This window comes from Bombus vosnesenskii, unplaced genomic scaffold (genome assembly GCF_011952255.1).
Source record: "Bombus vosnesenskii isolate JDL3184/JDL3185 unplaced genomic scaffold, Bvos_JDL3184-5_v1.1 scf7180000013398, whole genome shotgun sequence".
Lineage (NCBI taxonomy): Eukaryota > Metazoa > Arthropoda > Insecta > Hymenoptera > Apidae > Bombus > Bombus vosnesenskii.
In genome coordinates this window covers 930,028-956,498 of record NW_022883023.1, presented here as the reverse complement: position 1 = coordinate 956,498, position 26,471 = coordinate 930,028, and the positions used below count along the sequence as shown (strand labels likewise).

The following is a 26,471-nucleotide window of genomic DNA, read 5'->3' as shown; positions in this document are numbered from 1 at the left end:
AAAAAAAGAATTTCACGGCGAGCGGCAGAAAGGAGCGGAGAGGAGGGTGATTGTGTTGCGTGGCACAGGGTTGGGGTAGAGTCGGGGTGGAAGGATAAAAAGGAAATAGATAGACGGGGGCGGAATCGAGACGACGCGACGCGACGCGATGCGACGGCGGTTCGTAGAAACCGTTCGAGTTCCGGTGCTTCGTCGAGCTGTAAGCTACAACGAGTTTTGTATCGACCTACGTCGACGAGATGGAGTGGTTCGTGGGACACTGAGAGAAAGAGTAGCGGAAGTAAAGCCTCGACTCAATTAGCTACATCCAGCTTAATGAAAGCGGCCACAGCGATCCAATAAAATTCTAATAAAGTCGCGCTTGCTGCCGTGTTACGACGCTAAAAGGAGACAGAGAAATAGGATAGGGTGAGGAAGGGTGCCGACAGTGCGCGGGGCTACGCGTTCACCCGCCGCATAGAAGCAGAGAAAGAAAGAGGGAGACAGAGTAAGTGGTAGGAAGGAACGTTACGTTATAAAAGAGAAACGAAAAAAAGATACGTACAGAGAGAGAGAGAGAGAGAAAGGGAGGGAAAGAGACTGGCAGAGCATTCGACAAACGGCAACGTCAATAGACGCGGATTCGTATCGCCCGAACAATGTGCATTGCCAGTGGACAAGGGTTGAATGCGGCAACGGCTGTATAAAACCAGAGAATACCCAACCGCGCCTCTCTTCCCTGTAGAAGGGAAAAATTAGGCTTTAATATGCCACGAAACTTTCTTAATTGCATTTCCGGATATCGAAGCTCTGCTCGTTCGTGACCAGACGCGATTCCAAGCGAAAGCAAAGCTCTGACAATACGTAAGGGACGTAGCTTAAACACGATCGATCAAACCACGTGTATTTACGTTCGTACTTTCAACGGTATTTAACTGGCGCTGTATTTACCCGAGACCTATGTTTATTACGTTGCGTTTATGCCAAGGTACGTTCATTTATTCGCGAAAATATTTCAACGCTCACCGTGGACAATTCTTACGAATGTATCGTGCGAAACTTCTGAAATTTCGTTAGCGAGATACGAGTATCGAGATGGAATTGGAAAATTTCGGAGCAAATTGCAAAGTTAAGAATGTATAGAGCAGTTGTAGAACCTTTATCGACGCAAAATCGCTAGATTCGCACGAACAGCGAAATTTACAAATATCGAGCACATTTACGATTTGCGACAGGAACGTGTCGGAAAAATTATGCAAAGGTCCGCGAAGAGAATCAGCGAAGCGAAGAGAACAGCGTAAGGAGCGCGTCCGCTCGGAAAAGTGAACGAAAGAAAAGCATCGGAATTCGATGAAAACGAAGGTAGCAAGAAGATTCCACAACCATCGAATCCAATACCATTGGGAGGAAATACGTAACCGATTTTTCCTCGGTGGAATGAAAGGTCGGAAATGGAGCACCGGTCCAGCTTCCGATTCGACTATCGCGAAGTAATATCGCGGACTCGAATCAGCGTAGAAGCTTTCGGAGATGGTTGTTCGCAGTAACCCAAATACGCGTTTCGAATCCATCCATTCGTTCTCGTCTCATCATCGCCGTAGATCTGTCGGTCATTCTCAGCGACACAGTTGCGTACATATCCAGCGGCGCGCAGTTGCAACAGTAATTGAAAACTGCTAGTGTCTTTGCTGCAAAGTTCTCGCTCGAAGGCGGAAGAAAAAAAAAGCCCGAATGGGTCAGCGAGAGAAAAGCAACTACGGAAATGAGAACGAGAGATCGAGCCATCCGTGTTTAAAAGTTAGAGGACGCGGTTCTTCGGTGTTGGCGTCGATGTACACCATGTTTCACAAGTATACGAAGCCCGTAGAAAATCGTCAGATTCTGGATTTATTGCTGCCAGCGAATTACGAGTTTATCGTCCGCTTCGTTTCGTACCATTTTTACACCGTTGTTCGAGAAACTGCCTGTGTTATTTCCATCGACTTATCGCCACGCGCTCGTCGTGGTATCATTTCGAATTGGTCAGGGAATAGATGAAAGCGTTTTGACGATTTTAACAATCAAATGAATCGAAACGTTTCTCCTTCTGTTGCGTGTTCAAATTTGTTGAAGCTTCTCTCTTCTCGTATTTGTTCCGCAATTTTACGATGAAGGTACATCGTGTGAGAAATAGGCAGGCGCGGGAATTTTGAACGACGGTGTAGTTGCCGGCAGCGACAAGAACGTCTAGAGCAAACTAAAGATAAATAGGAAAAACGAAGGAGAAAAGAACGCGAGAGACGCGTGGATCGAGGCGGAAAAGGAGGGAGCGCGAGGAAACGCGCGAGGAACGTTGAGATACGAGTGCAAAGCGAGTCGAAATCGCAATGAGAGGAAGCGACAAGAAACGGAGGACGAGAGAACGAGGGAAAGGGTCTGATTCTCCTGACTACGACGGACAATGGATGCAACCATCGTTGCAATATGCTCCACTTTCTCTCTGTACTACCATACTTGCCCTCTCTTCGTCTCTTGGCAAAGCTCGTCATCCGTTATCGATGTCTATATCGAAACACGTGTTTGTCTCTGTCGCAAGAATCAGCATAAATCGCGATATATAATTGTTCCAGCGAGTACACGTTTCGAGTAAATGCCTTGCCATAAGTGCGCTACGAGTATAAATTTTTTCAATCCAAGTAACTCGACCGAGATTCTTACTTTTAACCGAGATGCCTTTCTTCCGTTCGAGGAAAAGAAATCTTTGCACGTTGTCGCGTTACATTCTACAGAGCGTCGCGATTGTCCAACTTTACACAAAAAGAGGTTGCTCCTTCTACAGGGAATAGAACGACCTCGATATTCTTTCAAGCGTTTTCCTTTGTGACAACAACACGCAAGAGAGACCGTCGCCTCTGTTTAGACATCGTCGCCCTTTTTCTTTCGTCCAGCTTGCGATCTGCGAACGCGACTCGGCTCGAATCGCCAACGATCGTCTCGTATCCTGTTACGCTTCACGTAATCAACTTGCTGCCTTTAAAGAATTACGTTTCTACGGACGCCACGTATAATTCTTTCGATCCTCTGTTAGGTTTAGCCGAGGAAAATACTTTTTAAGAAAACGTTTTTAAGAACGTATTAGGGTGTGCGAAAAGTGTCTTTCTTTTACGGACACGTCTTCTACTACATCGCATCTTTGTACAAACATGAAACCTAACCTATCGAACGTTGTGGTCTTTATTTTGATAGAACAAAATGGATCATACGTAATTCGGTACAATAATATAAGACGGAAAATGTTGTGCGTCTATTATTTCCTTATAAAACGAAAGAAACTTGTGGACTACGTGATATATTCTCCTTTCCCGTGGTAGAACGTGCGAAGATCGAACGATATGAAAAATGTTTCGTGTACGAAGTCGAGAAACAGGACAAAGCGTAGTGTGACGTCTCGAGACAAAAAAGAAAAGAGAACTGGACACTGGATCGAGATAAAGCATATGAAGACTGTGGACTTATACAGATATACTTTAGCGATAAAATGACAAATGTATCAACGATTTCGCATGGAAATAGAAACAGCGACGAGAGGCAGCGACTCACGCGCGTATGCAAATGCAAGCTAGTCAAGAGACAGAGAATGTAACGGAATGGGACTGAACGAAGCGGCACTGAGGCGCTTTGTACGCATAGAATAGCGTGGCCAGTGGGATATACGCTACATTTTGAACTGGTCTCCCGAGACTGTATTTGTATACCTATAATACGCATTCGCAGAGTCAAACGTTCTCTTCTCCAGGCGGTTCCTCTCTATCCCGGTTGTCGCCAGCCTATTCTAAAACCGAACACCCATCGCTTCGCATATACCGTCGCAATTGTCGCTTTAACAGATTCATAGTACTAGGAATACTCTCGACCATCGCTTTGGCCACCGAACCCTCGTCGACCGTGTCTCATTCGATGGCACAGCCGAATCTTCGTTCGCTCGCTACTTTGCGTTTAACGTCGTTTAGTAAGAAAGATACGCGTGATTTATGGCTATCGCGACGTAAATGACAAATTTTAAAGGACGAGTGCAAAGGACGAGTAACTCTCACGATCCAGAATATTCTAGCAAATAAATGTGTTTTTTTCGACCGTTCGCGGAGAGACGCAATCGCGAGGAAACGTGTCAAAGTGAGTCGTAAATTCCCGTTACGATTTTACAATCGACGCCATGACTGATCGATCCCCTATTTCGATTGGGATAATAGAGGTGGTTTCATGAGTAGAATATGAGGTGTAGTGTTAGTAGTTTATTAGTGTGTAGTTGTGATGATAGTGCTACTTGCTGATGTAGATGGCGCTGAGGGATAGTACTGCTGCATTTCTTCTCATTTAGATGTCGCGGAAGAAAAATCGGACTACGGTTGCCGGGATTTGAACCCAAACGTTCGTAACCTAAGGCGCTAACCACTGCGCTGCCACTAGTTCGTGTCGTATACAGCTACAAATACTTGATTAACAGTTCAAGGATATTGTATATTTCCAACAACTTTGTAGAAAAGATAGTTACGCTGGTGCGTAAGATATAAGTAGGTGAATGATTGAAGGGTGGAAACGCGGTAAAGAGATGTTGCCTGTTCTAAAGATGATAAAACAGTGAAGTTCGGTGACGATTTTTACCTTATGGAGCAATTACCATAAGGAACCACTTAACTCGAAGATGTTTTATGTTAATTGACGGCCTTAACGGTAAATCGAAAAGCCTCGTTTTATGACAGTTCCTTAGGATTATTGCGATTCGCTTAATTCTGGTGGCCGCGTCGAACGTAAAGAGTCACCGGACGTAACAAAATGGTACGAATATCTGTCAGGTTTCCATGTAGCCGGGTTAATCAGAACGTACGTAACTAGATTTTGATCGTAAATTTCCATTTGTAAAAGTGATTCGTAGCAGCGTTGAGTTACAACAAACAGGGTCGTTGACGATTCGAGTCGATAAATGAGAGAACAGCGGACAAAGTACAGCGGAGAATAAAGAGAAAGCGAGCTTGGAAGACGGAAGCGCTAAGAAGCACAGAACAGAGGACATCGGAAAATTAAACTCGATCGTTACCAAACGGGACAACTATTTTCCTGATAATTGCGATCGGACGATGCTCAACGTACCTCGTAACTTTCAAAGCAGAACGACGGAAAAGGAAAAGGGATAAAAACGAAAAGCGATAAAATGCGCTCGATAGCTCGTATTCTAAGTTGACATTAGGGGGTAACATGCGCGTGCAATGAAAAAGGGATGCACCTTTTAATCGACTGCGCGCGAATTGCCCTGCGAATGTCGCTTGGTCCGCTAACGCGTCGACAGGCTATTCGTTTAATTCAAACCAGATCCCGTATTCCCTGTGTCCTCTGTTCGGCCAGTTTGACCCCTTGTTTTTCCCTCTTTCCCTATTCACCGAAATCACCGAACCGCTTTACAACGTCAGTCCAGCTCACCGCGGTTGCGTCCCACCGCTACGAAACGCATAAACCGCGAAACACTGCTCGGTCTCGCGTATTTTATTCGATACGCGCTCATTCGACGCATTTCGTTGGAAAGATTAAGAGTCGCGTACAATACGTACTAGAGTCGTGTCACCACAACATGCGCGGTTTCTATCGAAACGATCGTACAAAGGAGAGTCTCGTTCTTTTCTTTCTAATGAATATAAAAATAAAAATACGAAAATATCTAATTTCCATCGAACGAAGGGAAACAAAGATACCGCGAAGAAAGTTACGCAAGAAGTTAGTCTCGTTTCCTTTTCTTTTATTTCTTTTTTTTTTCTTGTCCTGAAATGGCAGATGGAACGCCTTAACCAAGGTGGGTCGGAAAAAACTTTTCTGTCATCAATCGCGCTGCGATGTACACGCGGACGTACTGCGCAACTTCGTTTTCCTTTTAATCTTATTCTTCCAATTATACCAGCGAGATCAAAGGCTAATACGTTTCGGCGTCGATCGAAAAGCCAAAAGGACGATAATTCGCGAGATTCGACCATCGGTCGTATCGGACCGCGATCGATAGACGCGTAGCACAATCGCGTGCTGTTGTTAACCGGTAAAGAATTATCAAATAAACGTCGGAAGGAAGAGATAGACAAAGAAGGAGAAAGAGCAAATATTTGTCGGCTATTCCGCGCTTTGAATTTATTTTAATTATACCAATTGCGTTTACCATTGTAACGATCAATCTGCAATCGTGATGAATATTTTACACGCTCGACCGATCATCGGTTGCGTTATTACGAGCGAAAAGGGAGAACGGTAGGTGCGGTTGGACACAGAGGGACGAACAAACGGCGTGAAACGGATCGAAAATTTGGATTAATTTCACGCCACGCGTCAAACATATCGAACACGATCTCGCGTGCGAGAAGGGTAGAGAGCGACGTGTCGTTTCTTGCTTGCTTTTAAACCGTTTCAAACAGCGATGCTATCTTTTCGTTTTTCTTGCTTAGTCTGCGCAGACCCACGAACCTTTCCTCTATGAATGCATCACATTCAACGCGCCAGCGGACAGTCGGCGTAAAGCTGCAGCTCAAGCTCTCGCGAGTATACCCAGCCTTTCGTCTATACCTTACAATCAGACGCCTATCTTCGATCTGCCAACTACCAGCCAGCGACGAGCAGAATAAATTACGTCGTCGCGTCGTCTTTTAATCGCTTCACTCGGTTAATCGTTAATGATCAATCGAAAATACAGTTTTACCTTCTTTAGTCCCGAGGACATTTATTTTTGTCCTTTTTACATCGATACGATTTACGTATCGTACGCGAAATCCACGGACAGCTAAAGTTTACGCGTTTCTAACGGCGAAACGTATTAATACGTAATTGGAAACCCATTTGGAGGGGCGAGAGTTTCGGGTTTTCAAGGGTTTTCAAGATCGAACGACGTCTAGTCAAAATTTTCTGTCTGCCTCTTTCGAGAATACGAGTCCTAACCTTTAACGACTACCAGTTAATCTTCACAGATACGACAATCGTCATTTAAGAGGACGAAACACGGACTTAAAATCATATACGCGCGGTAAAAGATTAGAGATAGAACATAGACGTGTCAATAATTTCTACAATACGAGATTTTAATTGCCTTGAGAAAACGCGCACGGTCCTGGATGCAGCTTCATTAACGAGGGTTCCCTCTTACAGCTTTCATTTACAACCTACGCTCACCCTGCTATATCCTTTCCACCTGCTACAAACCCCAGTCTAGTTTCTTTTTCTACGGTTCCTCCAACAATGCCTGTGCATCATCGTCGTTTCGCGTTTCCCGAGCTCGTAACCAACTATCTATTTGTCTGCCCAAAATGATCTCTCCTTGTTTAACACGTACTGCGTAAATCTCGTCACACATTGTAGTAACGATGTAAATGTTGAAAATGACAACGTGAGTTCGCTCTCGCCATCTATATGCAGACGCGCTAGTTACAATAAATAGTAACTAGAAGATAGTTCTAGATACAATCGATAGATTTAAGATGTTCTTTTGTTTCTATCCCTAGGCCATGTAAGAAAGTGCGATTAAAGGTTTTTCGGCTTGCGAACCGTGCGATAGATTTATCCAAAGAATAAACTAATAGCTATTATGATCCTACCTCTAAATACGGAAATAACAACAATAATAATGAAAAATTTATAACTATTTACATTTGTTCAAATTACGTATTTTTACTAATCTTGGCGTGCCGATTACGTGTGACCTCTACGGCGCTACCGACAAGTTGAATGCTCGAATGCCCCGTGGCATTCAACGTGTTAAAATTCCCGCGAATGGATATACCGAGTGAAACACTTTGAGCGTCAGAAATTTGCACATTGTTTACTATAGTTGCAAAATCTTTTAAATCGAGGTGTAAGCCGCGTCCTCGAAGAAAGAACTCGAAGAAGACCTCAAAGAAGAACTCGAGGAAGAACTCGAAGAATATCGAGGGTCGTTTGATCTCTGATGGAAACGTGTGTATAGCCGCAGTGCTGGAGAAACGTCGGACTGTAGCTTGCCCGATACTAAAAATTTGATACGTACTTTAGAGATCGCTGTAGGCGTCATGCCGAAATACGTGGAAACACGGTCCGGAACGTTAACGCGATTACAAAGCGATTTGCAAACTATGTACGTAAATTATGCTCTCGAGGCAGGCGTCCAAGTACTTTCCAAGTTTCGAGCAGCGTCGCGTACTCGAAACGTCGCGTACACCGTCCCGTGATCCGATTAGTCGACCTCTTCATATTCCTCGGCGTGTTTCTTCTTTCCACGTACACCTGTTTCCTGGTTGCCATTAAACCGGCATTTCCTAATATCTCTGACGAGTTTCAACGATGCTTCACCGCGCATCTCGAGAAAGAAAGAGGATTCGTTCATTATGTTGATTCGTCTCACGCGTTGAACTGGGTCGTCGAGCAGATTAACCTTGCGAGTTACACAACTTTTCCAACGCACGACGATACACTTTCAGGAGAGTTTAGAACAAAAAAACACAGAGCAAGGGCAAAAGGGTTCTCGGTCGTGTTCGTTTGGCGTAAACGGTCATCGAACAATCACGAGTTCGTAATCTCATTTACGACGTTCAAAAAAGCTGCTTTTCGAGCATTTGCGATTTTCTACGATTTTCCAAAGAACGGTCGTTTACACCTCAATTTTACTAAAGCGGTCGAGGAAGCGGTCTGTTTGCAGGACAATTCGATCGGATGGAAAGTCGAAGGGTTCGTAAGAAAAACGATCGGCGTCAAATTTTACGATTCTTCGGCTCTACGTGCGTAACGTGATAGAAGCGAGGCTTCTAAAAAATGATCCGACAAATCGATAGCGGCAGATTGCGAAGGGCTTGCAGATGAAAAATGGGCAACTAGGAATAAGAAAGGAGGAATAGAGAACAGAGAACGATCGGAAAGAGTAACAAAGATCGTTGATGCGTGAGATGTAATCGAGGAGTGAAAATGGCTCGGGGAATAGCTTTCTGCCGGTTCTCTTGTTCGCTCGCGCGTTCTCTAGTTCCGTGGGAATATACGCGATAATGGAAGGCAGAGACGGTCGACGAAATTAATTTGGCGAGATTCGAGGCTGTCACGCGGGGGAAGTAAACGAGAAAACGCGTGCAAATGTAGCGCGGGTGCCGCAACGATTATGCACTTGTGCATTCGTTAAGCCCACTTTATTTAATGATTTCGTGTTCGAATATAGTTACTGAATAACCGCTTACTCGTGATTCTCGACGCTCGTAATAAAGACGATAAATGCATCTGCGCGCGCAAACGCTCGTGTTCTGTCTGTTATCTCGTTCGCTCTTTTGCCGGCGGCTAGACGTCTCGTTTTAGCAATTGAATCGACCTATTTCTCCCTGCGGATCGTTCGATTCTTCGTTAAAAAGGAAAACAAAAGGGAGAAAGGGAGAGGCGTTTAAAAAGGAGAAAAAAGAAAATCTATCGCCGCAAGGTAGTCCGTCGGTTTTATTATTAAATACAACACGATGCACGCGGTACAGCGAGAATGTAACGAGACTGGTAAAGAAAAAGAAAAAAAACAATAAACCGAAGATCGCAGAAGAAAAGTCCGATAAATACGCTTTTATCGATCTTCCGATTTTTACGTCGCTTTGCGATTAAACGGGAGAATTTTAATGTGACACAATTGAAAAGAAAGACAACCCGTTTGGTCGTGATTACACGGAGAGGGGTTAGGTTGGGGTTAGGTTAGGTGGCAGAAAATAAATCAAACTTGTAGATTTATACAAAATGGGCGATACAAGTGATAGGCAAAATAGGCAAATCGAGCAATGGCACGGTCATTACCACTGCTGGAAATGCCAATTTTTCCGCCTATCGTTTACCCCCTCGACGCTCTTTGTATAATCACGGCCTTAGGATTCGATGGTACGAGTCTTTTAAAAATAGCTTATTGGTAGTGAGCGAGACGCGTACAGATACAGTTTTGTATACGCTTCTTACCCCTGTTTGATTCTAAATTAACGAAACACTACAGGTTTCTATTGAATTTTCGCTACAGGATTTTAACTTACTTATAGAACTTTACATGCTAGGAGTAAAAAATGTGCCACGATACGGAATACCGAGTCCGGGTCCTATTCCACGCGATTAAACCGACTATCGAGTTATTTTCTCTTTTGCATTTTTTATTCTTCATTTTCATTCGTCCTTTCGTTGCTAAACGCGTCATTTATACCTGAATTGTCGGAGGAACGGGCGAACGAACGAACGAGCGGACCAGTGAACGAAGAACGATCGTTAGACCGATTCCGAGTCGAATAGAGCCGATTCTCGGAAATACATGCGAAATCCTCTCTTCTTTTTTTGCTCCGTTCTTCGCCTCTCAGCTATTTCTTTCTTTTGTTTTTTTTTTTTTTTACGCCAACGATTTTTTGCGCTGCTTGACACGCATTATTATCGCTACTAAACGAGTTTTAGCACGCTAACGAGCTCCAACCACGACGAATCCACTTTCGATAAACACTGAACGCGATTGCTAGCAAGATCGATATCCGGTTAATGATGTCTCTCGTCGAACGATCGAGAAGCTCGAGAAAAGTAATTAATCGCACATAGGATCGGATCGGAGCGAAGCGAATCGCAACGAGCAGTTCAACGTTTCGCTCGTCTTACCCTGTAAAAACGAATAAACGAGTAATCTCACTCACACTTTTTCCCGCTATTAGATTCAAAATTAGACTACTCGCTAGACTACCGTCCGTCGTTTGACTCAAAACAGGTTACGTACTCTATCCTTTGTATCGTCGAGTGTTCCCGCTCGGAGAAATAAAGCTCGATTTCAACCGGAGGCGAAATTAAACCCTGCCACGGTGGTCGTCGATGACTTACGTTTCCGCTAAATTTCTTGGCAATCGATAAGTATCCATGTGTAATATATACGCGATGAAGAAGGACGAAAAGAAGTCGTGGCTTCTTAGAAAAACATCTAAACAGTGACATTCTAAACCAAAGTACCCGCTGGAAATAGAAGTTCGATTGAAGCGTGAAAATTTGAGAACCGCAGCGAGGTTAAAAGACACCTCCTGTTGTCTCGCAGAGCCGTCAATCTGTCCCCCCAAAAATCATGGACCTTCGACACCGGAGGTGCAGCCCCAAAAATATCCGGTTGCAGTCTGTTGTAAACTACATATGTACAAATATGCTGCTGCACCGACGACTGACAGAGAGCGAGGCGAAAGGGAAAGGGAAAGGGAAGGTGGAAGGGGAAGCAGAAAGAAGGGACGTGGCTATGTCGGTAGAGTCGATAAAGCATTGTGAGAGGATGACTAGGAGGAAGCTGATGGTAGGTGTCAACGATGCAAACATTAGCATACGGTGGATATTGCGAGCACATTAACCTTCGGAAATTGGAAAACACGACGATGAGTTGGAAAAGTACGCACACTCGGTTCCATGGGATGAAATCCGAGATACGGGAAAGTAACGACGAGCCCGGGGTAAACGTAGGTTTATACACAGATCCATGGACATACGATACACTCTTTCGGCCGAAAAGTTTCCCTTCTATTTCTCTAGTGCTGATATCGGCCCACTCTCCACGCTCTCGACTCTCTCGGTTTTGCCAGCTGCACGCAGCCCATATTTCGGAGTATCCACGTAATCCGAGAAGCAGAACGAAAATCGTTCAACGCTGCACCGTTCTTTCGTCGATTCTAGATCGATTCGAGAGTCTCGGTACATGTGTAGCTAAGTATTAGGTTGTCCGAAAAGTCTTTCTTTTACAGACACGTCTTTTACAACGATGCATCTTTATACAAACACGAAACCTAATCTGTCGAACGTTGCGATCTTTATTTTGATAGAACAAAATCGATCATACGTAATTCGATAAAATAATATAAAACGATAAATGTTGTGTTATTTTTTTATAAAACGAAAGAAACATTTCGGACAACCTAATATGTACCTACATATGTCTACAGGGTGACTTGTTACTAATAGGAAAAGTAGGAAAAAAAGAAGGGTGCAAAAGTTAAAAACGTAAAGTAACATTTTCTTACGCGGCTTAAGTTTCGTTTTAGAAAAAGTTAACTGCGAATTCTCGATGTCACGAATATGGATCTTACTACAGGTTTAATCTTATTACGTATTAGGTACAAACTTTCAAAGATATTTCCTTATATCTGCCTTCTTATTTTAAACGTTTCCTATTAAAAATATTCGCGCGCGATCAGCCTATGTAAATCTTTGAAGCATCAAGTTTCCGCAGGAAATGGTGAAACGTTAAATACCTAGAAGGATAACGATACGGACTCGGACGATCGGCAAATCTTTTAATCGTAACAAATGTAAATTTTCTCTCGTTAATTAATAAGTCGAGGGAAAGAGATGTTAAATACTTTACGAGAGCGAATGTTAACTAATGTTAAACTAACACCTCTGCCGTGTTTGCGTATTGTATACCGGAGAATATGCAACGAAACCGGAAATTTCGCAAGAATGGGTATAATCACGGCAGAAATTATATGAAACGCTTCACGTTCTGCCAAATAGATGCTTGATTCTTCTCTACCTATTAAATATCTATGGAATTAAATTTCCTTCGTTACAGGTCGTAATTTACGCATCCTCTTTCACAATTTCCCAATTTTGCGAATAGGATAATCGAATAATCTCATTTGATTGTTTTTACCAAAGTTACTACAACGATATTTATCTCTCGTCTATTATCCGTAATTTCACTCGCTCTGGGTGATACTGATATTAGCTCAATTGTGCAAGAAAAAGTCCAAAGACGCTAAACAAATATACTGAACGAAAGCACTGGATTCGTACGGAAATATTCTATTCTTTGTCTTTAATTTACATTTCCATGTAGAATCATTCCCTTTCTGCTCGTTATCGTCAGTTACAGGACACTTTGTGCGTATACGACGCGCCGTCCCTTTGTCCCAATAAAAACACCATTTCCTACTATCTCTGACACGTTCACGGTGCTTTTCTTCGATGATCGTACATGTTGGTACAAGACTTCGTTGATACGCGTGCAAAAAATCTCGTCTAGTTATCATAATTTTCGATTACTTTGAAATACAGTATTCAACTAGTAGCAGATTTTCGCTGCTGTTTCGCTACTTCTTCGGTCATCTGCAGCCCTTTGTCCTTCGAAGCTTGTGTCCGCCTTTATCTATCTATCCTATCCGTCTGTCTGCCTGGCTGTCTGTCTGTCTGTTTGGTTCTAACTGTGCATCACTCACCCTTTATCGCGCTAACGCTTCGAGATCTAATCAACGTCGACCTTAGTCAAGCGATTGTTCCATGTGCGACAGCATCGAATGCGACTGGATCGATAAGGTGCATCATACCAATAATTTTCCTGTATAGTAGGCGAGAACGATACAGTAAGCATGTAAAATCGTTCGGTAATTAAAGTTCGTAAATGTATTGGGAATTTAGAACCGGTTCCTGCTTCGCGGTATATTTACAGAAATTTGTCTCCCGCTAAAAGGAACAGATTCTTCTTTTTTTAAGATCCTCGATAGGCTATTGTAAAATAACGACTGAATATTTTTAATCGAACGAAGAAGGAACAAAGATTACGGAAAGAAAATGAAAGATACCTCTGCGTCTCGAATGTTTCGAAAAATGTAATGGATAGAACAAGTTCTAACCTTAAAATTGCGGTATATCGATTGTGCTTACTATATCGTTCGATTGTTCGGCGAATCGATGTTAAAATGTCCGGAAATGGGATTGACGCGGCTGGAGAAAGAGGAAATATTCCAGAATAAAAGGAAACGGAGAGAAACAACGAGGAAGCGTGCCGCTTTAAATCGTCGCTTCCGTATCCAATTCGATATTCATCGGCAATTTCAAAATTTCGTGACTAATAATCGTGATAGGAAGCTGCTGCTGCCGCTGTTGCCAGTGGTGGAGGTTGTGGTTGTATTGGTTGTATCGGCGATAGCACTGTTACCAATACTGGTGGCCGTTTAATTAAAATGTCCCGACGAACTTACGGTGGTAACGGTGTTATTACGGTACCAACATGCACCGCACGTGTGTCCAGTGTCCAACAGATCGATAAAAATACACGCACGATCGAACTGCATGCAGTATCGATATATCGAATAACGACTATGTTTTCATGCATGCTGTAAACAATACCATGACAAGCGAATACTTGATCGCCAGCGATAATTCGGCGTTCGGTGTTTCGTCCTCTGTTTCGACCCTTTTCGATACACGCGACTACCGGACCGCTTTTCATCCGAATATCTTGATCAATGTGAAACTAAAAGTAATCGATGTTCACCATCGATCGTAAGTATCGCGATGGAGAATGAAATTAACCTCAAATATTATTAGGAAATTACTAACCTCGAAGAATTATTACCTCGTTGGACATTTTGAATCAGGATAGGCAGACATTAGCGACATCTCAAGTAAATAAAGAAATCGTTATAATAAAAATACCTTCCGTTAATAAGATTAAATTTTTCTTCCTTTGTGTCCCTTGTCCGTTACCATACACACGCTCTCGCGCACGTACACAGAATAAGGAACGAATGAAAGAACGAAAACGAGGAATAGGAACAGCGTGGGGGTGAGAGGTAGGGAGAAGAAGGGGAGGAGGGGAGAAAACAACGGTGACGAGCGCGAGGGGTAGGTAGGAGGAACTGCCGAGATTCCGACTTTATTGGCGCAAATGGCAATTATCTGGAGTACGAGGAGTGTTCGAAGGAAAGAATTAAAATATTTCCACCGTTCCCAGCTGTCAAGTAATTTTTGCAATTTCATCCTCTACTCTCCGTTCCCCTCTACTCGTCCCCCCTCATCGCTATTCTGTAACGAACACTTTACGCGTTTCATCGACGCAATCGAGTCGTTATAACATGCGTCTACTAGCAAACTAATTGGAAATCTTGCGAGTCTCGCGACACCGTTCCACAACGAGACAATTTCTCTTCCCTTTTCCATACGCCGATTACTTACAGTTACTCCGAGAAGTACTTAGTCCAATAACTTACTAACTATATGCTAACAACGACTATAACAAGATTTAACTGTAAAGAGTGATTCACATGACTGAAACAAGTTATGTTTCCTTCTTGATTGAAGTTGGAACAAAACGTTAGAGTAGAAACGGCTATCACGTCCCCTTTTCTTTTTTGTTTTTAATTACGCTATTTTTTCTACTAAGAAAATGTATGTACTTGTTGGATCTTTTCGCTACGACCTTCGCTTAACCCAGATACGTTATTATATCGCCTTAATCATCACTGCCTGAATACTTTTACAAGTAATTTTATCTTAAAATTCGTGTGCCGAACACACGAATCCTCGCCAATCATTCATAACCACTTACGTAACAACTTTGAACATTAACGAAGTTCGCGAGCGCATTCAAGCGAAAGAAAAGATCGAACTCTTCTAACAATAAGTGCTATATATAGTTAAATCCATACGAAAGGTAAAACTTTTACAAGTAATAGAGGCTGCCGTCTGGGATACTTCATTGCCGATATAACATCGAAGGGTAAAGTAAAATTTTCAAAATATCTTGCAAAATCGAAAGACGAAGCGTGATCCTTTTCATCCTTTTACAGAGAGGCTATTCTCGTCTGATAATACGTCCATTCTCCCGACTAGGTAGACGAGAGAGAAGCATGCAGAAGTTGCATCGTGTCGCACGATATGCATTTAATTTAAGTTCCGATATTAAAGCGCGATACGCCCGTTTCCTTCGCCGATCAAATCCATACATCCGGAAAGGTGAGAGCTCCAATTCTCGCTTTATCAAGTACAGAAAGCGACGCCTGCAGCTAACTCCGTTGCGATTCTCAAATTTTTATATTTCGATCTTGCCTCTACTTTAACGAGTAAAAAAGAAGGCTCGACATTTGGCTTTGGACATAGAATTGAAATGAGAAATCAGATACGATAGAAATAAGAAGCCCTTTTATTCAGTTCTTCGCGTTATGGTTATAAGGCAGAATGTTGAACGCTCGTAACGATAACGATCTAACCATCGTTCAACGACGTATTTATCGTTTTATCGAATCTTTAAAACCGATTCGATAGAACGTTCGTAACTTGGATCATTCGAAATTACGTGTAACAGAGAGGAACGCAAGAACGAAAGAAAGAAGAAAAATAATACAGCATCCCCTAGATCGCAACGTGAGCGCTAAAATTAAACGGAACGCATACAAACGTATATGTACGGCAGGGCTAGCAACTTCGATAAACGACGAACGTTGGTAAACACACCTCGGGCCACTGTGTTTCTTGGAAATTTCTTTATCGTCGTGTTTATTTAAAGCGTACTTGCTTCACTAGTTCGAATACGATAAGAATAAAAGGTAAGCGCGTTCAGGTATGACCAAAGATACACTTCGTCAGAGGATCCACAATTGTGCTTCTATTTTATCTTACATTCCTGCGTGATTGTACGTCATAACATAACGTACATTCTTTTTGATACTAAAACAATAACTGAAACTACAATTACGTAATAATACTTTTCAGACACTTTGCTACGTATTCACTCCCATAACCCTTGTCTATTGTAAAATGCCACATTATCAAAAATATGGGAATAAAAATTATCGTTATCTTCGTCGATTGTCTTCGCTTAACTCTGATATGGTCACAGAATTCTTCATATCTCTGTTTAGTTTCAATCGAAAAATAGTCTCCTAGTATTTTATGAAAATGTTTAGTATAGGATTCAAACAAGAAAGAAATCAACCAAATATTGTCAATAACGATTCTTTCTCGTGTTACAATTTTTGTAACTGATTTTTGAGTTTTTAAACGTTTGGGAATTTTCCAACGATAAAAACATGTTACTCGATCGATAATAATCCAAAGAATTAAAATTTGATACTACGATGTATACTATGTTATTGTACAGAGAGGTTTGAAATATACACATACATTCAATAACTGTGTCGCACGACAACAGCAATTATCCATGAAAGCACACTCGATAGAATACTCACGCACGCAATATAAAATAAAAGAGAAAATAATACGCAGAGTTGATCTTTTATTCGCGAATGCTAAATCATCTTGTTCTATGAACTCCACTCTTCTCTATCTCCCCTTTTTCAATTTCTCAAGCCGATAGTTTGTATTATCTTATTCGCAATAAATCATCTTCCCTCAATGACAATTATGAAAGTTTATTATTATTATTCGCTAACAATCGCTGTACCATATTTGCCATTACTTACTGACGTGCGCCGTTTTGGAGATTATACTCGAATGGAGTATACCTCCATGTAACAATTTCGAATTAACTAGGTGTGTATACGTCCTTTGGACACAACGTTGTAAATCACCCCTATGAAACTCGCCAAATGTGTATTGTACCGCGAATCTTAAAATCGAACATATAAATAACGAAAAATAGACGAAATGGATCACAGAAAATTGTGCTTACCTTTAAAATGACAAAATCCATGTTTCGCAGGACTGGAGTTGATGACGAGGCGTGCTAATGACGTTTTACAAAGAAAAGCGATGGCAGATGAGAACGTTGAAGTCAAGATTGGTCGGGACGTGCTTGGTTTGGTGTACCAGAGATGAACAACGAAGAGCTCGAAAGAAGGATCAGATAGAATCAAACGGAAACTGAACGAAAGCAATTACGGTGGCGAACCTCCCACTCGACACTTCTTTCCACTTGTTCGAAACAACGAGGAATATCGACGTTGGCACTCACACACGGCACGAGGTGGCTAGATCGTCCTTACTTCGATGATCTAGCATCGTCGTAGCACGCCTCCTCGCGATTCCACGCCACAAATGCAAACGGACCGATTACTCGCATTGCATCGAATGCAACTTTCGCATTTATATGTTGACAAAAAAAAAGAGTGAGAGAGAGAAAGAGAGAGAGAGAGAGAGAGAGACAGGCAGACAGACTCTCGAGAACTCACAACTGTACGCGAGAAAAAACGAAAAGCGACGAGGCGAGGCGAGGCGAGGCGAGGCAAAGCAAGGCAAAGCGAGACGAAGCGAAACGAGGCGAGACGAGACGAGACGAGACAAGACGAGACGAGACAAGACGAGATGAGACGAGATGAGATGAGGTACGATGAGACGCGGCGAGACGAGGCGAGGTAAAAGAAGGCAAACGGCGCGGTGCAACGTTGTAACACGCGAGAAAAATATTCAGCCAACACGCGTGCCGGCTTGGCGTCGACTGAATTCAACGGCAGTCGCGCGCCACGAGTGGGAGGCGTGTCTCGAGTGTACGATGAAAAGAGACCGAGGTATACTATCGCGACGGAGAAGGGATGAAGAAAGTGCGAGGCAGAGGGGAGAATAGTTTTCATTGCGTTAGACAGAGACGGGTAAAAGGATGAGCGACCGCCGCGACCGGCCGTCGGAGACCATAGTCACACTGGTTGCAACTGTTAGAGGGAGTTGAACGGCGTGCAGAGGAGTGGAGTGGAGTGGAGTGAAGTGGAGTGGAGCAGAGCGGAGCGCGGCGAAATGGAGTGAAGAGAAAAGGAGAGAAATGGTTTCAGGAGAAACGGACGCGACGGGATTGAACGGAACGGAATGGAATGGAATGAGATACATACATACCTCGACTCGTGAAAACGGACGAATGACACAAAGAGCAAAAGAGAGTTACACAAATGCTGATTATCCAAAACTACCGTTTGCGACGCTACCGTTGCGATAGCGTAGGTATGCACAGACACCGATAGCTCTTCCCTTTAACGATACCTATCGTGTGCTTCGTGTTTCTTCTTATGTTTCCGTTCCATTCCATCGAATCTTACAATCGACTTATCACGATTCGTACTAATGTTTCTTTCGTTTAATCAATTTCCGTTTCAATTTTTTCAATGCAACGCTTTTTGATTAGTTGCAACTGGAAACACGGAACCTCGATAAGCGATCTTGTGGATACATAAAAGTTACGTGATAAAAATCATCGTCATATTATATTTAATGGATGTTTATGCATTTATAAAAAATTTTTAAATGCAAAAATGCACAAAATGTAAGGAGGATATAAAAATAGTAAAATGTTCGAAATATGATACTGCTCGTGATATTTAATAAACGCAACAAATCTTTGAGTAGATTCTATATCTTTGCATTCACAAAAATATAAATTTATTCGTTCATTCGTTTACTGTTTGTACGATAAATATACTTCAGTGGTACAATTCTGTGCGCTTTCTATTCTCCCTTCTCTAATCTGTAATATTGTCACGTTTTTGGTCAATCACAAACTCGCGCGTAGTCTTGGCAAGAGACTACAAAATAAATACGTCGCTAGCTTATGAAGAGGTGATCAAATAGAAAATTCATAATCACGATCTTAACAAGAAAAGTTGTATAAAAAGCGACTGAAAAGTTACCAAGTTCCCGCGGCGCCGTCTCGTTTGTAATCCCAACTCTCCAACCCTTCCTCACCGCACTGCTCTCGAAGCCCACTCATAATTACCAAAGTTAATTTGCGAATCGCAATTTAATTGGCCAGTTCTTGAAGGTTCTTTAAACTTTGTCTTTCACGGAATAGGATTTTACGATGGTTCGGTTCAGTTCATTCCCGAAAACAACACAGTGGTTGCGTAAACGAACAAACCGATTTATATGATTGAAAGCAAATGCTATAAAACATAAGAAAAAAAAAATACTTTTTCATGAAAGAAAAGTTAGTTTCCAAGAAGAAAGGAAATTATTAAAAATTGGTTACCAGCCTGTAACAAAAAGAATAGGTTATACCGAACAACATAGATAGTTACAGCATAGATATAATAGTTCAAACAAATTACAAACAGCACAATACATATGTAGGCAAATATCGAAGCATCTCCAATCTATATATTGTGTGTGCAATGGCATACTTTTGCGCATTAGTATACATATAATATACATACGTATATATGAGTGTAGATATACGTATGTCTCCTTTTATCTTCATTTCTGTAAGAAAGGGCAACAACGTTTCGAAAGAAGATACCTCCGACTCATTACCAAGCAACCACGAACGGATGTTCATAGATACGTATGCGAGACAGGGTTAAAGACAGGACAAAAGGGAAGAGAGATGTCGGCTTCCTGAGATTTTACCGTTAGCTGCTCTTGTTGAAACGAAAGAAAGAAAATTCTGCGTGACGGCGAGCCTTTTAATTAGGCTGTCTGTGATCTGCCAAGCATTTTTGCTTTCCTTATTCACCCTTCCCTATTCTTCCTCTTTCTTCTCCTTTCTCCTTTTCTTCATTCTTTTTCTCCTTCCTCAATTTTGTACTCGACTGATTGCGAGTCGATCACACTTCGCGCACCCACTCCTTAGATATGCCACATTTTCAAATATCAATTTCTCATTTAGTTCTTCTTTCTTAAGAAAGAAACAGAAGAACGATGAAATATAATTCGTTATGTCTCTAATCTTACAATTAGAACATACATAGTATACGACGTAAACGAAAATATCCAACCTAACCACGATAAACAAATCGAACTGCGTTCTCGATAAAGAATACATAATTCTATCGAAACAATACTTGAGAACATAAAAATAAATTATTTGTGTATATAATATAACGTAAATTATATTAATGTATAGATATGTAGATGTAAATACAAATGAAATAACTTTAAATCGTCGCAATCGCGATATACGATCGACGCAACGAAATATGTAATATCTTTTTCTTTAATGATCGAGATATATTAATGATCAATGCACGATATATGATCTGGGTCTCCTTTCTTCTTTGAAAGAAGAGGAAACCGACAATGCAATACCTGTGACTGATACGCGACGGCATGTAATGACATCGAAAATATACTGGTAATTCAAGCGTTTCGTTTATAATCTAAGGAACGTGCTCCCTTTCATTGAGGCCGTGTGGAAATATGAAATAGGGAAGAGGATTGAGAAAGAGGAAAAGGAAGAGGAGGAGGAGGAATCGGTGTTCATCGACGGGAATTCAAAACGTGCAAAAGAGCGAACGCGTGAGCACGTTTGTAGAGAGTGGTACGAAAGTGATACACATACACACCTATCCGCGATCTCAATAGGCGTCGGGCCAGGAGAATAAATTAACGAGGTGTTTGTCCGCTATCACCACTCTTTTTCCAAGCCGGATTAAAATCACTCTGTCTTTAATAATTATACCGACCGAATACGTTAAATGAGGCGCGCGTCGCGACGTATTTACCACTGTTGCTTTTTGATAATGTTATTTACAGCTGTGATTTACAATAGATCGCCACTGAACCTCGCAATCCACGCGAATTACTTCCTCCCTACATTGTATATACCGTTAAGAAATAAAAGAGATATAAAATGCGACGTGTGGTAGTAAATTTTATTCGTTACGTTGAAAGAGAAGATGCGCTCACTGAATACGTATAAAGCATAAAAGCAAAACACTGGATATTGCTTTTCGGACCATTATCGGATACTATATCACTACGATCTCGCACTATGTGATAATTGTAAGATTACTGTGCGCATATCATATTCGAAATATCAATTAATATTTAAAGGTTAAAAAATACACGTTTTGAAGGGTTGATTAACATTGCTAACATTTAATTAAATTATGTACATTAGGATAATAAAATCTGTTGCAATAAATATTTGTATGGTACATGCAAGATTATGAAAAAACATTATTGTTGAAAGTCAGTATTTCTCTTCAAAATAAGAATTATATATCTTTTACGATTATGATACAAGGGAATTTATTTTCTTATTTTTCGACAAGTGTATCGAGTGAAAAGATTGTTAGGAAACATTCACATCATTCACTTCCCAGAAGTAATTTTCTCTAAAACCACTTATCCAAAGAAATGAATATTCATAAAAGGTCGATGAAATCGTGTCATTCGAAATCCTCGGCATTTGATCAAGGTTAAATTGAAATGCAAGATAATTTGAAAATCACAAGAAATTTGGCAGACAGTCAGGACCATGTTGTTGATTCTCATAGTTACTAAAGTATCAATTGTAGATAATGGAGGTTATCAAAGACGCCTCTGTCACTCAAAATCATAATTAAATAAACATATTTGTCTAGCCTTATATTTGTATCAAATAAATACTCCTGCATTCCATTTGTGACAATATATTCAACGTAATAATATTTGTGTAAAGGAAACAAATGTTGAATTTCAGCAAATATATGTTTTTCAAACTAAACAATTTCAAAATTGAGACAACTTCCAAAATGATCTATAACAAGACAAGAGCTCTAATCGCATAAACATATTAGAGTAAAAGCTTAAAATCTTTTTCCTTTATAAATTACAGATTCATTGCACTCTCAAATAGCTCCAACATCCTTTTCATCTCTTTACTAAAAGTTGAGAAAACAAATAAATGTTAGTATGATTACAGAACTGGAATACACAATACAAATGTAAAAACAGATACTCTAATACTCGCATTTGTTCTGCTAGCTTATATACAGGTCCCATTGATTTCGATAATTCTTCGCATTTTGCCATTAACTGATACATCGATTTAATATTGTGATCCACTGCATCGCACGTTTTACAAACAGCATCCCTATATGTTTCTAAACAGCCTACGGTGAGTGCAGATGCCTAAAAGTAACTTTGATGCAAAACCCTTTGAAAACTTAATGAAAGGAAAAATTTTCACAAAGCAAAAAAGAAGAAATATAATTGGAAAAGATAATTTACACTATGCAAAATGGCTGCCAAATTTTCTGTTAATGCATCAACAGAGGTGGCCACTTTTCTCGCTTCCATCTCTAATTCATTTAACACATTATGATCAAGAAGAGGCACCTGAGGCGTTAAGGCTTGCCTGTACAAACAAGGAGTAGAACTGCGAGAACCCGGAAAAGATGGAGTTTCTCCCTTTTTTGTTACAGGACTTGACAGTTTAATTTTGTTTTCTAAATCTTCCGCAACAAACAGTACCATATCACCATCTTGCATTACTGTCCCCTCAAGTTGCAAATATCCCATGGCTTTGTGATAACTTGGGGGATCTATATCGTCGTCCTCTATTGGACTAGATTCTCTATTCCTTAAATTTAGCTGGTCTGGTCTACCACCAATTCCGTTCATTTTATCTAGGCTACCATCTAAAAATTTTGTTCCATCAATATCTGGTGAATCGATCAGCGATCTTAACTCCGAAACGGGTGGAGATGATTGTGAATCGAATGATATTTCCGAATATGACGCTGTCATCTCATGTAGCTGAAATAATTATAGTTAATGTCCCTAGTATTGCCCTTTTCGATCAATCACATTTTGCAAATATAAATAACAGTTTTTTTTACACAGGATTCATTAACTCTAACCTTACTCTGTCTTCATCGTAGTCGATAGCTGCATTCTTTTCACTACGTATTGTTGTTCCTTGTTTCGGATATGTTTCCCCTTCCTCTGATTCCATATTTAAAAAACAATTTATTTTTCCAGTCCTTTATAATAAAACAAACGTCCCTTTTAATTGACGTACGTCACAATTGATATAATGGAATAATACTGTCACAATTATCGATCCTTAAGGGACGTTTCTACTAAAACGATAGTTCTTCTGAAACAAATTTCTCTTAAAATTTAAGAAATAAATTTAAATAAAGAAATAATTATACAACTGTTCCAAAAACGTTTCATTAGAGTTACGGTATATTATCTCAATCCTCTATAATAATGAAAACTCGCCTTTAAACGAAAAATTATATTGGTTGATATCATATTGATATAAAGACGAATTTTCAGGTTAGTTAATTCATAGCTATATGCTGTCTGTTGTCATTTGTAAGTGTTGAACAACCAATATTTGACTGAAACTGATTAACCGATTAGTTGACTGAAAATTAAGAAAGATTTAATAGCATTTGATATAATGTACCATAATATGTCATCTCATGTTTATATCATTTCCACATTTACCCATAAGTGAATTAAATATGATTTACTCAGCGTACTAAAAGGCAGATATTGTTTATTGATCTAAATCTTTATTTTTCTCTGTTATAACAGATATAAAATGTGTGAAAATTATTTTATAGTTAAAGCAAGATTAAATTGAACTTTATCAAAATCATTTGATGACGATGCATTTTAGAATACCATTATTTTTTATCCTTGTCACCCTTATGAAATGCGTGTTTCCGCAAAATGATTTCTTTGATGAAGAACTAATGCTAAAACCATTACCAAGCAATCATGTCTATGCATATTTTCAATTTACTACTGTATGGGAAACCACAAAAGACATAACAACATGTAAGTTACAAGACATAAGTTACCAAATATAAAATTCTTTTTTATGCAAGTAGAAGTTAATATTTCAGTTCAACATTCTCATTTATTTCCAAGAGGACTTGGTGAAATTATAAGTCGTCACAATGTAAATGAATTACATCTTACATTAACCAAAGGATTGTGGAATTACCAAAAATGGGGATATCCTTATCATGATGCTGGTCCTGGTGCTGAAATATATTCATGGTTCCACGAAGATGTTAATAAGTAGAGTATCACTTTGAACTCAATAAACACAATGTATTACTCTAAAAATTGTATGAATGATATTAATAACAAAATTATTTTTTATTGTTATAGCGTTGATGATGAGTGGAAAGGTTTAACAAATGCACTAGCTGGCTTATTTTGTGCTTCCTTGAATTTTATTAATCCTGCAAACAGTATGTCTCCAGAATTTACATTCCGTCCTACAGGGGTAGTAGATCACAGTATCAATTCTAGTCATTTACGTTATTCATCATTACCAAAAGAAATAGTTTGCACTGAAAATTTAACACCATTTAAAAAATTATTGCCATGTAATTCTAAGGTATATGTGAAAAATAGAGACTTGTATTTATTTTGTGTAATAGATACTGATATATATGATGTTTTAATAGAAAGGCTTGGCAACCTTATTAAACTCTGCTTATATTCACAACACAAACTATCATTCCATTGGAGTACATTTTCGAGTTATATGCTCAAACACAGTCTGCACTAAAACATCATTAGAGTTACGTCAGTCTGTTTCATTGATATATGACACAATGACCGATGTATCACAGGTAAATTTTTAACAAAATTTTGTATGTTATAAGAAATTTCTGGTACTCATATGAATTTTCCTTCAGAATTGGTCAGTTCGAAAATTTTTTGGAATGGGTATTAGAGGAGCATGCCCTCTTGCTACATTAAGCAATGTATATATTGACATATCTAATAATAATACTAATCAAGTTTATGAGTTAATACCTCCTCCAAGTGCAAAGGTCGTTAGTCTTCGAGGAGGACAATTAAATAAAATAGCTGTTTATGACATTAGATCGCTTTCTTTAAAAGGAATATTTAATATTGAAGTTCTATATAATACTACTCATACAGCTGGTTTAAATTATCCTTCAATTCTATATGCAAATAGATATGTCATTGGTTTGTAATACTACTTAAATTATAATAGATACATATGTGGGGAGAAATAGCAAAATAAAAATTCTTTTCTGCAGGATATGGACAAGAAAGAGGTAGTTTAGTAACAAAAATTTACAATAATTACTGGCAAACACTCGATATTATTTTATTAGAAAGTATTCCATGGTATTTGCCAGTATATTTACATTCTGTCAAAATAATTTGTGGGGCAAAAAATATTATACCATGTGAGTAGTTGTATTCACATATATCATATATCATTGTATTCATCATAGGCAGTGATATATTCATTGTAATTATTTGTATTTTTTTTGTTTCTGTGATCTTTTCTTTGTTGTCTTAATCTGTTGAAATTTTGTATATAGTGACACAGCGTTATCTACCAGGCAAGGAACGAAAAAGTCCTTACTATTTGGAACTTATTTTACGTTTACCACCACAATCAGTAACTAAATTTTCTATAGAAATGGATTATTCATTTCTTAAGTGGCAAGAATACCCGCCAGATGCAAATCATGGGTTTTACATGGGTCCTGCTATAATCACTGCATTACTTCCAATTGCAAGAAATTATACTGCGTTACCACTCGATGGAAGTACCATAACATCAAGGTTAAAAATGTCTACATTAGTAATTAATATTACAACATATGTATAATATTTAACACTCAAGTTTTGCTAAAGCATAATTAAATTTTCAGTTTCAATGCTTCAAGAGAAGGCTATCTAGTACAGCTAAGAACTGAATCTTTACTAGTTAGTTTACCAACGCCTGATTTTAGTATGCCCTACAATGTAATTTGTTTAGCCTGTACAGCAATTGCCCTAGCATTTGGTCCACTTCATAACATTTCAACTAAAAGATTAGTTTTGAAACGTGTTGAAATGGATTGGAAGGAAAAATTATTATCGTCTTTAATGAAAAAGATCGTTAAATCAAAAAAGAAAGAAGAATGAAAAGTGTAATTTATTATTTGGTTTTAAATATATATGCATTTTTAAATAAGACAAAAATTTTTGTTAAAATATAAATGGAAACAAAATACAAATACAATCATCTTGCAATGAGGTACATTAACGAAGTTTATCATAAAGAAAATTAACAATTCATCTCG

General features: G+C 39.7%; 3 protein-coding genes across 5 annotated transcripts in view; 1 reads left to right on the top strand and 2 right to left on the bottom strand.

The window, feature by feature from the left end:
* Positions 1-18,158, bottom strand: part of LOC117237717 (PDZ domain-containing RING finger protein 4) — a 58,746-nt gene extending 40,588 nt beyond the window's left edge. For both annotated transcript variants that reach the window (XM_033502001.1, XM_033502000.1), the window contains exon 1: positions 17,375-18,158. In XM_033502001.1, coding sequence (XP_033357892.1) covers positions 17,375-17,395 — 21 coding nt within the window. In that variant the 5' untranslated portion in view covers positions 17,396-18,158. The remainder of the gene's footprint in view (positions 1-17,374) is intronic.
* Positions 18,159-21,679: 3,521 nt separating this feature from the next.
* Positions 21,680-23,597, bottom strand: LOC117237724 (BLOC-1-related complex subunit 6). 2 transcript variants are annotated; one of them, XM_033502013.1, is made up of 4 exons: positions 23,255-23,597; positions 22,618-23,145; positions 22,358-22,518; positions 21,680-22,268 (listed from the first exon to the last, which is right to left on the bottom strand). In XM_033502013.1, the coding sequence occupies exons 1-4, from the start codon at positions 23,342-23,344 to the stop codon at positions 22,217-22,219; spliced, it is 831 nt and encodes a 276-aa protein (XP_033357904.1). In that variant the 5' UTR covers positions 23,345-23,597; the 3' UTR covers positions 21,680-22,216. The 2 variants fall into 2 exon arrangements, with proteins under 2 accessions (XP_033357904.1, XP_033357905.1); XM_033502014.1 differs by having other exon boundaries at positions 21,979-22,268; positions 23,250-23,595.
* Positions 23,598-23,714: 117 nt separating this feature from the next.
* On the top strand, positions 23,715-26,466 carry LOC117237722 (GPI transamidase component PIG-T). Its single transcript, XM_033502010.1, has 8 exons — positions 23,715-24,183; positions 24,252-24,429; positions 24,523-24,754; positions 24,825-24,992; positions 25,059-25,356; positions 25,431-25,583; positions 25,722-25,968; positions 26,058-26,466. Exons 1-8 carry the CDS (start codon positions 24,006-24,008, stop codon positions 26,311-26,313), a joined length of 1,710 nt encoding a protein of 569 aa, XP_033357901.1. The 5' UTR covers positions 23,715-24,005; the 3' UTR covers positions 26,314-26,466.
* Positions 26,467-26,471: the final 5 nt, after the last annotated feature.

Coding starts and splice junctions, on each gene's coding strand:
- LOC117237724 (XM_033502013.1), bottom strand. CDS start 23,344: ATGGAATCAGAGGAAGGGGAAACATATCCGAAACAAGGAACAACAATA. Junction 23,146..23,254: donor TCGACTACGATGAAGACAGA/GTAAGGTTAGAG, acceptor TAATTATTTCAG/CTACATGAGATGACAGCGTC. Junction 22,519..22,617: donor TGGCAGCCATTTTGCATAGT/GTAAATTATCTT, acceptor AGTTACTTTTAG/GCATCTGCACTCACCGTAGG.
- LOC117237722 (XM_033502010.1), top strand. CDS start 24,006: ATGACGATGCATTTTAGAATACCATTATTTTTTATCCTTGTCACCCTT. Junction 25,357..25,430: donor TGCAAATAGATATGTCATTG/GTTTGTAATACT, acceptor TCTTTTCTGCAG/GATATGGACAAGAAAGAGGT. Junction 25,584..25,721: donor GGCAAAAAATATTATACCAT/GTGAGTAGTTGT, acceptor TTTTGTATATAG/TGACACAGCGTTATCTACCA.